This window comes from Leguminivora glycinivorella, chromosome 19 (genome assembly GCF_023078275.1).
Source record: "Leguminivora glycinivorella isolate SPB_JAAS2020 chromosome 19, LegGlyc_1.1, whole genome shotgun sequence".
NCBI classification, from domain to species: Eukaryota; Metazoa; Arthropoda; class Insecta; order Lepidoptera; family Tortricidae; genus Leguminivora; species Leguminivora glycinivorella.
This window is the reverse complement of record NC_062989.1, coordinates 15,981,312-15,994,651: the sequence shown is the minus strand read 5'-3', so window position 1 is coordinate 15,994,651 and position 13,340 is coordinate 15,981,312. Positions and strand designations below refer to the sequence as shown.

General features: G+C 40.6%; 1 protein-coding gene across 1 annotated transcript; it reads left to right on the top strand.

Annotated features, from left to right (window-relative positions):
- The first annotated feature begins 847 nt into the window (after positions 1-847).
- Positions 848-6,902, top strand: LOC125236684 (leucine-rich repeat-containing protein 47-like). The gene is made up of 6 exons (XM_048143593.1): positions 848-1,551; positions 1,698-2,129; positions 2,408-2,567; positions 3,854-3,956; positions 4,778-4,927; positions 5,957-6,902. Exons 1-6 carry the CDS (start codon positions 930-932, stop codon positions 6,065-6,067), a joined length of 1,578 nt encoding a protein of 525 aa, XP_047999550.1. The 5' UTR covers positions 848-929; the 3' UTR covers positions 6,068-6,902.
- The last annotated feature ends 6,438 nt before the right edge of the window (positions 6,903-13,340 follow it).

Below are 13,340 nucleotides of genomic sequence, written 5' to 3'. Positions count from 1 at the left end.
ATGGCGAACCTATTCTTAGTTCCTAGTTGACTACGGAACCCTAAAAAACAGAAATCACTATTAAACTATTCTCTAATTTCAAGTTCCTAACTAAAATTTTCCTAATAAAAAAAACAAATTGATCCCGCTACAAACTTTCACCCCCTTTTTCCCTCTACTAGGGGTGTAAATTTTCATAATCGATTCTTATCTCTTCGAAATTTTGTTAATGCAATCTATACAAATTTCGACTTTCTAGCTTTCGTAGTTTCGGCTCAGCGGTGTTGGTTGTTGAATCAATCAATTAGGAAACCTGAATTTATATATGTATATGTAGACTAATACTATACTTTTACTACATTCATATACCTTATTTACTACTACCATACCATGAATATGAAATTAAATAAAGAGTCCCCATATAAAATTGAAAATTATGTTATTAGCAATTTAATTCAAAACTATCAAGATTATTCGTGTCTGCGTTGAAACGCGCGTTGAGTTGCCGGTGCTCGCGTACCGAGCGCCAACGCCATCTATCGATGGCCGTTTCGTGAAATGCGGACGTCCGTCGTAAATCGACCGCGGACGGGAATCTGGACAGTGGAAATAGACATAACCGTGCAAACTATCGGTCGACGGACGTTGACGTGGCCTTGAGCGCATGGACGTCCGATCGAAATCTGGCTCGCTGGATGTTTTGTTCCGTGCACACTGATCGGTCGCGGTCGCGGACGATTTACGACGGACGTCCGCGTAGTATGTTCCTAGCTTAACAGTTTTAAAATTCAAACTGATTTTATGTGTAGCAACACCAATTGCCTTTTGTCATTTTAATTCATTTTCTTGTCACTTTCCGTTTGCTAACAAGAAAGACGTGGTGTGTTTAAAACAAAATTTTCATCTAAATTCTATAAAACAATTATAGTCTTCAGTAATTAACATACAAAATGGGTGTCTGGCCAGAAGTGACAACAGTGAAAAACGAGAACAGACATGAAATCAAGCTGTCTGGCGCGTCAATATCTAAACGAATAACCGATGCGGGTTTAGACAATAGTTTGTTCCTATTAACCAATATAAACCTGTTAAATATTAGTGATACGTGCCTCACGATTATTCCTGACGATATAAAGAGGCTGGTTAACCTTCAGTCACTGTTGTTATTTGGAAACAAACTGCAAGAGTTCAATGAAAACATAACCTCTCTGCCGAAGTTAAAAGTGCTCGACTTATCCAGAAATGAGATCAAAAGTATCCCTGACAGTCTGAATAAGATGAAAGAATTGACCAGCATCAATTTCAGTTCGAACCAAATCGAAGTTATGCCGAAATTCGTTGATTTTCCAAACTTAATCATAGTTGATGTATCTAACAACAAACTAAATGAGTTTATAGATTTGGAAGGCGCCCATTTGCCTCATTTGACGGATCTGAAGCTAAAGGGTAACGCTATCGAGACAATTCCTAGCTATTTGCCACAAAGTTTGCCATCGCTGAAGAACTATGATATGGGTGATAACAAAATCAAAGTTGTGCCGGGAGAACTGGCCAATCTGCAAAAATTGAAAGGTAAGATTCTTACTAAAGTCTTAAAACTCTAAAGATTCAATCATTTTGCAGGAAAAATTGCAATATTGTGAAATTGTAGTAGTAAATTACATAAATATTGCACAACATTTGGTTTAATGTTCGAAAATTTGCATCATATTTTCCAGAACTGAACCTCAAAGGAAACAAGCTAGCAGACAAGCGTCTCATGAAACTAGTTGACCAGTGTCGCACCAAGCAAGTCCTAGATTACGTCAAGGAACACTGCCCGAGGAGCGATGCCCAAGCCCAGACTAAAGGAAAAGGCAAAAAAGGCGCTAAAAAACAAGAGGACACACCCGTCGAGGAAGCCGTCTGTGATCTATGCCACTCAATGAAGATCCTATATGTCGAAGAAAATATCCCTAATGTCCAAATCATTGAATCTCAAGTAGGTGGAGTCCGGCCGTACATCCTGTGCTGCATTGTTAATGATTTGAGCTTTACCGAGGCATCTTTTAAGAAGTTTATTCAGATGCAGACGAAGCTTCATGACACTGTATGCGAGAAAAGAAATATTGCAACTATAGCCACACACGATTTAAAGAAAATTGCTCCTGGTAAGTTTAGAAATAAGGTGTTGACGACCAGTCTGGCTCAGTCGGTAGTGACCCTGCCTGTTAAGCCGCGGTCCTGAGTTTGAATCCCGGTAAGGTCATTTATTTGTGTGATGAGTGCAAATATTTGTTCCTGAGTCATGGATGTTTTCTATGTATATAAGTATTTGTATATTATATATATTGTTGTCCGAGTACCCACAACACAAGCCTTCTTGAGCTTACCGTGGGACTCAGTCAATCTGTGTAAGAATGTCCTATAATTTTTTTTTTTCGTACAGGCAACCTGACCTACACAGCAAAGCCCCCAAATGTCCTCAAACTGGTACCACTCGGTCGCTCCAAGCCGTACACTGGGGAACAGCTGTTTCAGCAACTGGTGGCAGAGGCAGACGCACTCAGGAAGGAGAAGAAGAGGAATGTCTACTCGGGGATACATAAGTAAGAAAATTGGCTACCGTATAACAATTACATGCTGTATGAATCACAGTTTAAAAATGTTTAAAAGATAACTTTGCCAATTTTTCTATTGTTTTTTTTTTATATAAAAGTACAGTAAAAGTTTCAAAGAGTCATCAATTTAAACTAATAATTCTTTATAATTAGGTCCCAATGCCTATAAAGAATTATGTGAAAGTTGTAGTAGTATGGTGGTGAAAGTTGTTAACAAAAAATTAACTCGATGTCAGTTTTGTGACGACAATTAAGCATGAAATTTCAATAAAAATATTTATTTTTTGTTAATTACATTAAACAATAAACTACATTTATAACATGAAAAAAGTTGGTTTTTTGAAAAATTTTATTCTTGATTGTCGTCACAAAACTGACATGGAGTTAATTTTCGTTAACATCTGTCAGTAATTTTGTGTACCAATTTCTGAAAATGCCCTTATTCAAAAATTTACTAGAACATAGTTTTAGTACATGTTTTAACAAACATATTCCTAAGTTGTAACATAAAGCTTAGCAAAAAAAGTAAAAATGGAACTAATGTTTTTTTGTCGTTGCAACACTTACTTTCCTCATAGAGAAGTGCCGAAATAGTTGCCACATAGATTTATATATTATTAAGCTAGATTGAGTTGTTAGGCCAAAAAGTGTGTACACATGAGAGGGTAAAGTAGGGGCTGGTGTCCCTCTCGCACTTATTGCCGCTGTCAAAATCATTTGAATTACGTCATCACTGTCATTATTTGGGGGATACCAGTCAATATTCAAAGTTACTACCAAATCTACTAATACCGAATTAAAGGTTTTTTTTTATTGTGTAAATCTTTGGTTTTATGGCTTCATAGATAATAATGACTTACCAATTCGTTACAAGGTATTAATATCTTTTCCTCGATATAATACAAAAATAATTTAAGAAGTTTATAAATTTAGTTATCATCACAAACTACTAAAAAGATACTGTTATCATACAGGTAAAAATACTACTATTATAGTAATCTCTTTAACACTGGTCACACGTGCGAGAGGGACACCAGCCCCAACTTTGACCCTCTCATGTGGACACACTTTTACTAGTCTGATAAGAACGCCTTTCTACACCGGTGATAAAGTTCAATTTAGTATGTTAAAAAAAGTGTGAGCTCAGTCCCTATTGAAAGTCCATGAGTTGCCACATGCAAAGCAGTTTAAATAGACGATGGCGCCCCTAATATTTTCTACTCAATTTTGCCAGGCTGTAAACCACTACTAAAGAACTTTACTTTCTTTTCCAGGTATTTATATTTACTGGAAGGCAAACCGAAGTACCCATGCCTGCAGGGCGCCAACGGAGAAGTCATCAGTTTCCCGCCCATCACAAACTCGGAAATCACTAAGGTAAAAAATAAGGCCAAGTCTAATGCACAGATGCAAATTGTATTCCAAATATCTATGCCTACTCGGAGGCTAACTGAATTACCCATGTTCAGAAGTCATCAGTTTCCCTACCATCACCAAGGCTGATAGAGTCTGGCTAATGAAAGTTGAGCCCGAAAAAACGTGGCAATTTCAAAAAAATTGGAGCTGGCAACACATTGATAACATGGTTTCTTTTTTATTATTTCTAATTTATTTACAGCACTTACTTTACTAATTTTTATGGTGATATTCATTATTATTTATAGATTTCGCTGTTAACTTTTACCGAAATTCGTTAAAGTGACAGTCACACTGACAGATGACAATCGATGATATGACATCCAGAGTTGCTGTTTTAAAAAAATACTGGGTTCAACTTTCATTAGCCAGACTCTATTACACTATCATAGAAATATAACATCATAAAACTGCTGTGAGACACTGACATATTAAACATGTAAAATCGGATAACTCAAGTAAAATTGTCGAAGATCGCTCGACATGTTTCGCTCCGTAACGAGGAGCATTTTCATTGTGCCGTGCGCTCGAGTAGTTTCGCACCGCCCCTGCCCGCAGACCCCCGCGCCGAGTCAACGGTCGCAGCTAGCTGCGGCCCGCAGTCTGCGTCGGGATACCATCGGCATCGCGAGTGCTCAGTGAAAATGCTCCTCGTTACGGAGATATAACATGCCGTCATTTTTCTTGATGTCTATGTATCCGAAAAATGTCGCAGTCCCACTATGCTGACATACTTTACATTGAATTTTTAAATTTTACTCGGATATTGTAAACCTTCACAGATGTCGCACGAGAGCACAAGCATGTTCGTGGAAGTGACGTCACACGCGTCTCTCGGTTCCTGCAAGACCGTCTTGGACAAGTTCCTCCTGGAGACACTGTTGCTGGGACAGGCGGGTCCGGACCAGTACCACACGTTGAACGTGCAGCAGGTTAGAGAACTTCTGTAATGTCTCGTGGAAGTGACGTCACGCGTCTCTCGGCTCCTGCAAGACCGTCTTGGACAAGTTCCTGCTGGAGACACTGTTGCTGGGACAGACTGGTCCGGACCAGTACCACACGTTGAACGTGCAGCAGGTTAGACAACTTCTGTAATGTCTCGTGGAAGTGACGTCACGCGTCTCTCGGTTCCTGCAAGACCGTCTTGGACAAGTTCCTCCTGGAGACACTGTTGCTGGGACAGGCGGGTCTGGACCAGTACCACACGTTGAACGTGCAGCAGGTTAGACAACTTCTGTAATGTCTCGTGGAAGTGACGTCACGCGTCTCTCGGTTCCTGCAAGACCGTGTTGGACAAGTTCCTGCTGGAGACACTGTTACTGGGACAGGCCGGTCCGGACCAGTACCACACGTTGAACGTGCAGCAGGTTAGTCAACTTCTGTAATGTCTCGTGGAAGTGACGTCACGCGTCCCTCGGCTCCTGCAAGACCGTGTTGGACAAGTTATTGCTGAAGACACTGTTGCTGGGACAGGCTGGTCCGGACCAGTACCACACGTTGAACGTACAGCAGGTTAGATAACTTCTGTAAGACCTGGAACGGCTGGAACACGTACAAATGTGCTTCGGAGTGACCACTATACAATCTGATTGCCAACTTTTCTTGAATTGTGGATGGTAATCCACTAGGGCTTGCCGGGTGCCGTTATTTCGTGCGTACTTTTATTCGGCGTTATCAGCAGACAGGTTTTGCTGTGCATACTTCTGACGACGACACGAAACCAACAATTGTACTGTCTTGTCTATGCTAACTCTGCACTCTGCTAGCCAAGCGTGTAAAAGCGTTGTGTCCTAGAGGACGTGACATTCTTTTACCCGTATTTTACACGCTGTGATAGTGATTTTTATGATAACTTTCACATTCTGTGGCTATCAATCACAGTTCGTGGACTTTTTCTGCTGATTACTATTTCTAAGCAGGTCACAGTGCTTTTTTTCTAGAAATAAATTATCCATTTCCAGGTAAAGATAGTGGACACAGAAGGCAACCTGAAGAGCGTCTATCCGTCGCGAACGGATTGCGTCTACGAGGACGCGGCCAACGTCAAAGTGTTCCGGCTGCCCAAGAAATAAGGTGTGGCATCACGCACCGCCATTTTCCTTTAGTGAAAAACTGCTAATTGATAACTTGTCTACAATTTTCAGGATTTAAATTTATACTTTAATACGGTCTGGCAAAAAATAATAGAAAATAATAAGGGCGCCACCGTAACTGATTTGGATGTGGCAACTATTTTGACACTTCTGTATTAAAAAAAAGTAAGTGTTGCTATAATAAATAAAATAAAAAAAGCTCCATTTCTACTCTTTTTTGCCTAACTGTAGTCTTACTTTAATAATAATAACCAGTTTCCAAATTCAGTTTCAAAAAGTGAATGTCGTTACATTATTTCATGATAAAATCAAAAGGTGTTTATTCCACACAGTATTTTAATTTAGAGTGCTAGAGAATGGAATAAACTTTTTTTTTTTAATGCAAATACAGATTACGGTGTGAGGTGTGGCCATTTTTTTCTCATGATTATTTCCTGAATAATGGTGTTTTTTTTCTCTAAGTAATATTCTTTTTTGAGTTGATTATTATAATCAACTTTTGTTTGGTAAATAATTAAAATATATCCATGTTGTAAGTGAAAACTGTTAAATTCTTTGTTTCCTTGCAGTTTATGATTGCTATTGTCAACTTCTAAATCTTCCCAGTGATTTCTGAATAAACCTTACACTAAATTACGTCGCATACACGCCATATTACTGTTATCAATTGAAATTAACTAGTGTGTTAGCTTTAAGGTTCTTTCTTAATTTTTTCTGTGATGATACTACCAATTTGTAGATGTGAAACATCAAGTACCTAATGTTATGAATAAGTGTCAACGCTTGTTTTTCTAATAAATATTTTTTCATTGTATTTATGTTTTGTCTCAATGGAACCACTAAATTATTGTTAAATAACCCATTCCAAACAGTATAATCTATTTTCCTGTCGGAATGTGTTATAAAATTGAAATTCGCTCCTTTTTCTAGTTAGAAACGTGTTTAACCGGCATTTCACATCACAATTAGTTAATACGTGTATCGGGCCGAATCGACCTGATGATTAAATTGACTTGTTTAAGGCTTCCCACAGACAGTCTTAAAAATTCATAATCTTAAAAAAAATTGTATGCAATTGACACTGACAGATCTGTCAGTGTCAGTTTGAACTGTCAGATTGCATACAAGTTTTTTTTAAGATTATGAATTTTGGACTTTTGACAGGAGAAGCGCGAGGAGTGGTTCGTTTTTAGGTTATATTCCCGTAAATTAAACAACTTTCCCTATTTACTAATCAGGTGGTGGTTTATTAATATAATAAAGCCATAGGTTAGTATAGATGGACGGAAACGAGAAGGAGAAGCCTCCAGACGAGGGTGGTGGTAATGATATGAGCTGGGACACTGCCACACGCAAGCGTAACTTTGATTTATCACCAACCAAGCTGGAGCCTTCCCCCAAAAAAATAGTAATTGGTCCGGCAGAGCCCGAAAAACAGGAGGCTAATACAAGTATTACAGTTGAGGAGTCCGGTAATAGTAATGTGGTAGAGTCAAACGCGAACAATCAAATAGAGTCAACTGAAATAAACAATAGTTCCGTAACTGAATCCAACCCACATTTATACAAACACCCCAGTCTAGACAGCAAATCACGAGAGTATGGTGCCGACGATGATGGGCCGTTCATTGTGCATGTTTCTAGGGAGGACGCCCCTGCTTCCAGTGCCACTCTAAAACCCATAAATGTAGGCCTCTTACTAACTCAGGCAAATGTTAATAACATCCAAAGGGACGGTGGCATTAAATCAGTAGGTCGCAACAGAGTAGCAGTCACTTTCTCCACAGCGGCAGATGCAAATAACTTCCTGAAACACCCGCTTCTAAGTAAAAATAAGTTTACCGCTGATATCCCTTCATATCATGTATCTCGAATGGGAGTGGTACGAGGAGTTCCTTCAGATTGGTCCATGGAGGAATTGGTCAACGGGACAACCATCAGAGAAGGTAAAGGGAAAATCCTTAAAGCTCGTCGGCTTCAACGGAAGGTGTTAAAAGATGATGGCTCCCCATCCTGGGTGCCAACCCAATCGGTAGTCATGACTTTTGAGGGACAAAGCTTGCCGTCTAAGATCTTCGCATATTACACCTCATTAGTTGTGGAAGTGTATCAGCTGCCAATCATCCAATGTAGGAAGTGCCTCAGGTTTGGTCACATCCAAGCACAGTGCCGGTCTGATGCTAGGTGTTACAAGTGTTCACAAAAGCACCCTGGTGATGGATGTAACATTGCTCCGGAACATGTGAGATGTCTATTTTGTTCGGGCAGACATTATGCTACAGATAAAACATGCAACGAATTTGGTCGGCAGAAAGCTATCAAACTTGCTATGTCCGAACAGAATATTTCTTATGCAGAGGCAGCCGCTCAGTTCTCAGCAGTTCGTCGGCCATACTCAGACGTGGCAAGAGTCATGTTCGAACAGGTTCCAGACCCCTCTAGGTCGTCGGAGTCACCCTGCCATCCTAATGTATTTATGCCGTCACCTCCGTCTACAACTTCTTATCGCAAGACAGTATACCGGGCACCCCGGCCGAGGGTCTCTCTTTCCCCGGGTTATGACAGAGAGGCTCACAATAATATTGTCCGAACTCCCCCACCACAGCTCCCCAATGGCCAGGCCCTGAATGGTGCTTACAATAGAGTCACCCCTCAGGAGGACCTAATGGAGCTGTGCTTGAAGCTCCTTACAAACATCATCGCGAAATGGAGCGACATACTACCGAACGACGTTGCGCCTTTAATGGTCACACTTGCAGAGCGACTCACCTTTCACAATAGGTCACCAGGTCAATTTTTTACAATGGAATAGTCGGAGTATAATCCCAAAGAAACCTGAACTTACTCAGATGATCAATGACCAAGCGGTGTCCGTTGCGGCCATTTCGGAGACATGGTTACGTCCTGGGGCTCTTTTAGGGTACCGGGGTTCTCATGTCTTCGGGAGGACCGTAATGACGGGCGCGCTGGGTGTGCGTTGATTGTTAAGCAATGTTACCCCTTCTGTCAAATTCCTCTTCCACCCCATGGGGATGGAATTAATGTCGTTGCCGCTAAGGTCATGGGCATTAGTTTCGTCTCTATCTATATACCTCATCCAGACCTCGATCTTATCCCGGAACTGTCTTCTATACTATCCTCTATCCCGCCTCCTCATATAATTTTAGGTGATTTTAACTCGCACAATGTTTCTTGGGGATCGTACCATTCGGACAGGTTTTCGTTATCTCTGTTGGAGGTTTTTGATGACCTCAACGTTTGCGTGATAAATGACGGCTCTCCCACTCATCGAGTATATCCAGGACAAAATCCACAATCCGTCCCGGACTTGACCGCCTGCTCTCCTAATTTGGCGTCGTTACTATCTTGGACTGTACTTCGTCAGTCCTTTGGCAGCGATCACTTCCCCATTATTATTTCTAAGCCTTCATCTGTGCTCCCATCTCCGGCCCCTGAACCGCTTCTGAAATATAAGTTACAGTCAGCGGACTGGCCGAAATTTTCTCTATTTGTCGAAGAAAGGATTAAAGAATACTCAAATTTGAATATAATTTCAGAAAAATATGCAAAATTCAAAAACTTACTTTTGGAAGCAGCGGACATGTATATCCCTCAGAAGAAACCCAGAAGGGATAAAATCCCTTCTCCACCATGGTGGAATGCTGACTGTACGAAAGCGGTAAAGGAACGAGATGACGCGGAGCGGAGGTTTAATACATCTGGTGACATCATGGATTTCATCACTTTTAAAAAAATATCATCACGCACCAAACGCCTCTTATCTAAAACAAAGAAAAGGGGATGGAAGGGATTCTGTGAGAGTTTGTCCCCTAGAACTCCTCCATCCCTGCTTTGGAGAAGTATAAAGCGGTTCAGAGGATCCTTTAGACCAGATGCTGTATCCTCGGCTGACAGCTCATTGTGGCTACCAGACTTTGCTGACAGACTGGCCCCGTCAACTGTTCCAGAATTGTCGTGTATTTTTATTCCTCCGATTCCCCCTTCGACAAGTAGTCTTGATGAACCATTTTCGTATGCTGAGCTCAAGTTGGCTTTGGAAGGACTGCGCAACACCTCGCCAGGTGAAGATGGTATCCCATACAGCTTTTTGACAAAATTAAGCTCACAATCACTGGAATACTTTTTGGGTATTTTAAATCAGGTGTTTGATACAGGTGAGATCCCGGAAGATTGGAAGACCCAAATTATCATCCCGTTATTGAAACCTGCTAAAAACCCAGAAGATGCCAGCTCGTACCGACCGATTGCACTCTCTGCAACTATGGGCAAGATTCTTGAGCATCTGGTTAAAAATAGGCTAGAATGGTATGTTGAGAGCAGAGGACTGCTGGCTAACACCCAATTTGGATTCCGTAAGGGTAAGAGCACCATGGACAGCTTGAATATTCTTACTACAGACATCAGACTAGCACTTTCCAACAATGATCTACTAGTAGGATGTTTTCTTGACATCTCGGCTGCTTATGACAATGTCCATCTTCCGGTGCTCAGAGCAAAGATGCTACACCTGAGCATTCCCGTGAAGGTGGTACAATTTGTCTCCAACTTATTCATGGGAAGGTCCATCAAGATACGTAGTGGCAACTCTTATCTCCCTCCACGTACACTGTGGCAGGGCCTCCCTCAGGGATCAGTTCTCAGCCCTTTGCTCTACAGCATTTACACATACGATTTGGAGCAGTCTGTGTTGCCCTTCTGTGAAATTCTTCAATATGCAGATGACCTTGTACTTTATGCGTCGGCAAAATCTGAAGATACAGCTTCTTCAAGACTGAATATGGGCCTTAGCTACTTAAAAGATTGGCTGGAAGAGCATGGCCTGTCTTTGTCACCTTCTAAGAGCTGTGTAGTGACCTTCAGTCGCAGAAGGGCAATGCCCATTGTGGATGTCCGTTATGGTGATGAAGTCATTCCCAACTATGAGTCAACCAAATTCCTAGGCATCATCTTGGACCGCAAAATGTCAGGAGAACCACACCTTAAACATATAAGAGACAAATGTGAGAAAGGGGTGAACGTTTTGCGAGCACTATCAGGAGTTTGGTGGGGTTCTCATCCTTATTGCCAAAAACTGCTCTACAATGCAATAATACGCAGCCACATGGACTACGGCTCATTCATTCTAGAACCATGTAACAAGAAACCCCTGGAAAAGTTAGACCTCATACAGGCTAAATGCCTAAGAATCATACTTGGTGCTATGAAGTCAACTGCAAAGAACGCCATGCAGGTGGAATGTGTCGAGCCTCCACTTGCACTTCGTAGACAGTATCTTGCCGATAGGTTCCTCATAAAGGCTCTCTCCAACTCCAATCACCTGCTGATCCCACGCTTGCGGTCTCTTGCTTTAACGGTCACTGAAAACCCATATTGGATGCATAAGCCATTCCCTAACATCATAATAAGTTTTTCTAAATTAAATAATTTAAACCCTTTTATAATGTACAGCTCAGGAACAAACCCCATGTATGAATCAAAATTTGAAACTTTAATTTTCTCCCCTCATATCATTTTGGATCTGGGAATATACAAGGATGACCCAGGAGCGCAGAGTAAATTCAACAACCTCTTAAAAAAATGGCCAGGATACTTACCAGTGTTTACTGACGCTTCCAAAATAGATTCCGCAAATTGTGTTGGATCAGCAGTAGTGATTCCCAAATATAACATTGTCTTAATGTTCAAGTGCCCTCCACAGTCCTCGATATTTACAGGTGAAGCTGTTGCTATCTTAGAGGCTGTAGCATATGCTGACTCCCATAATATACAAAAAGTGATCATTTTCTCTGATAGCAGGAGTTGCCTTCAAGCTATTATGGGCAATCAGTTCAAAATGAAGACAAAGTACCCATTGATTCTGCAAATAAAGGCTTTGTTAAGAAAATGTGACACAAAGGGATTAAAAATTACTCTTGCATGGATACCCAGCCATTGTGGTATTGACGGTAATGAATCTGCAGACTCATGGGCAAAGAAAGCTATTGAGTTGGGATCACCAGGCTACAACAGTATATATAGTTCTGACCTTCTTAGCAATGCTCAAACTGATTTAGTCACCACATGGCAAAACCGTTGGAATTCTTCCAGACTGGTAGTAGGAAAACATTATGGGCGCATTCAACAGAAGATTACTCGTAAGCCATGGTTTTTCAGATTTCGTACTCAGCCAAAATGGGTTACCTCAACAATATGTCGGTTACGCCTAGGACCAGTTTGTACGCCTGTGTTCCTTGCTAAGATACATGTCCGGGATACTTCATTGTGCGAATGTGGGTTGGACGAAGGCACGGTAGATCACATTTTCTTTTCTTGTTCGAGATTCAATTACTCTTTGTATGACGTTTTACCTGTTACTATTCCGCGTCCTGTTAATTTCAATACACTTCTCGCTCTTATGGATCCTCCCTTAACGGCAATTCTAATTAAGTATATACACGTACATAACATAAAACTGTAAACTTCAGTCTTAGTCATTGTTAAAAATATCATATATAATTTATATAATATATATTTCTATGTTTTTTTTAAGACTTCCTCTATTTCATCCGCTATGTTGCTTGCTTTAACAAACTGTCATCCGCTTCCCGCTCTTTTTCACTAATGTTGGTACAGTGTCATATGTGTTATGTAATATGTTTTGTTTTTGTCTGTGTCGTCCATAACGTTGTTTTTTTTTTCGTTTTAGGTTCCCAACCTATCCTTCCAAAAACATTATCAAAATTTCACCGAACACTCTCGTTAAAAAATAAAAAAAAAAAGTCAAAAGTCTTCACCTCGACATTGGCAGAATTCACCCCGCTTAAATTAGCGAGGAGTAAAAGCCATGAAAAAAAAAAAAAAAAAAAAAAAAATTATGAAAAGAAAAAAATACTTTCCCTGGTAAACATGCAAGAAACACGAAGATTGAAACAACAAATACTGGCTTATAACAAAACTCTTAACTAGGAGGCAGTGCCAAATATGAACGTCAGGCACAGTAAATCATAGGAATTTTCTGCAAACGCCTCAAAATTAGTTCAACTGAGAAGCGGTTCGAGGGTTGTTCGAGAGTGCCGACTCTTAAAACGTAGTGATTCAATGCTCTTTGCTTGGCGTTACCACTTCCATGCGGAAAAAATGATTCTTCCTGTCTGTTCGAGCTACATTTTTAGACACTGCAAGGTTAACACATTATTTTTAAAAATTACAGCAACACTGTCAGTTAAACGTCAAAGTCGTCAAACAAGTCGTG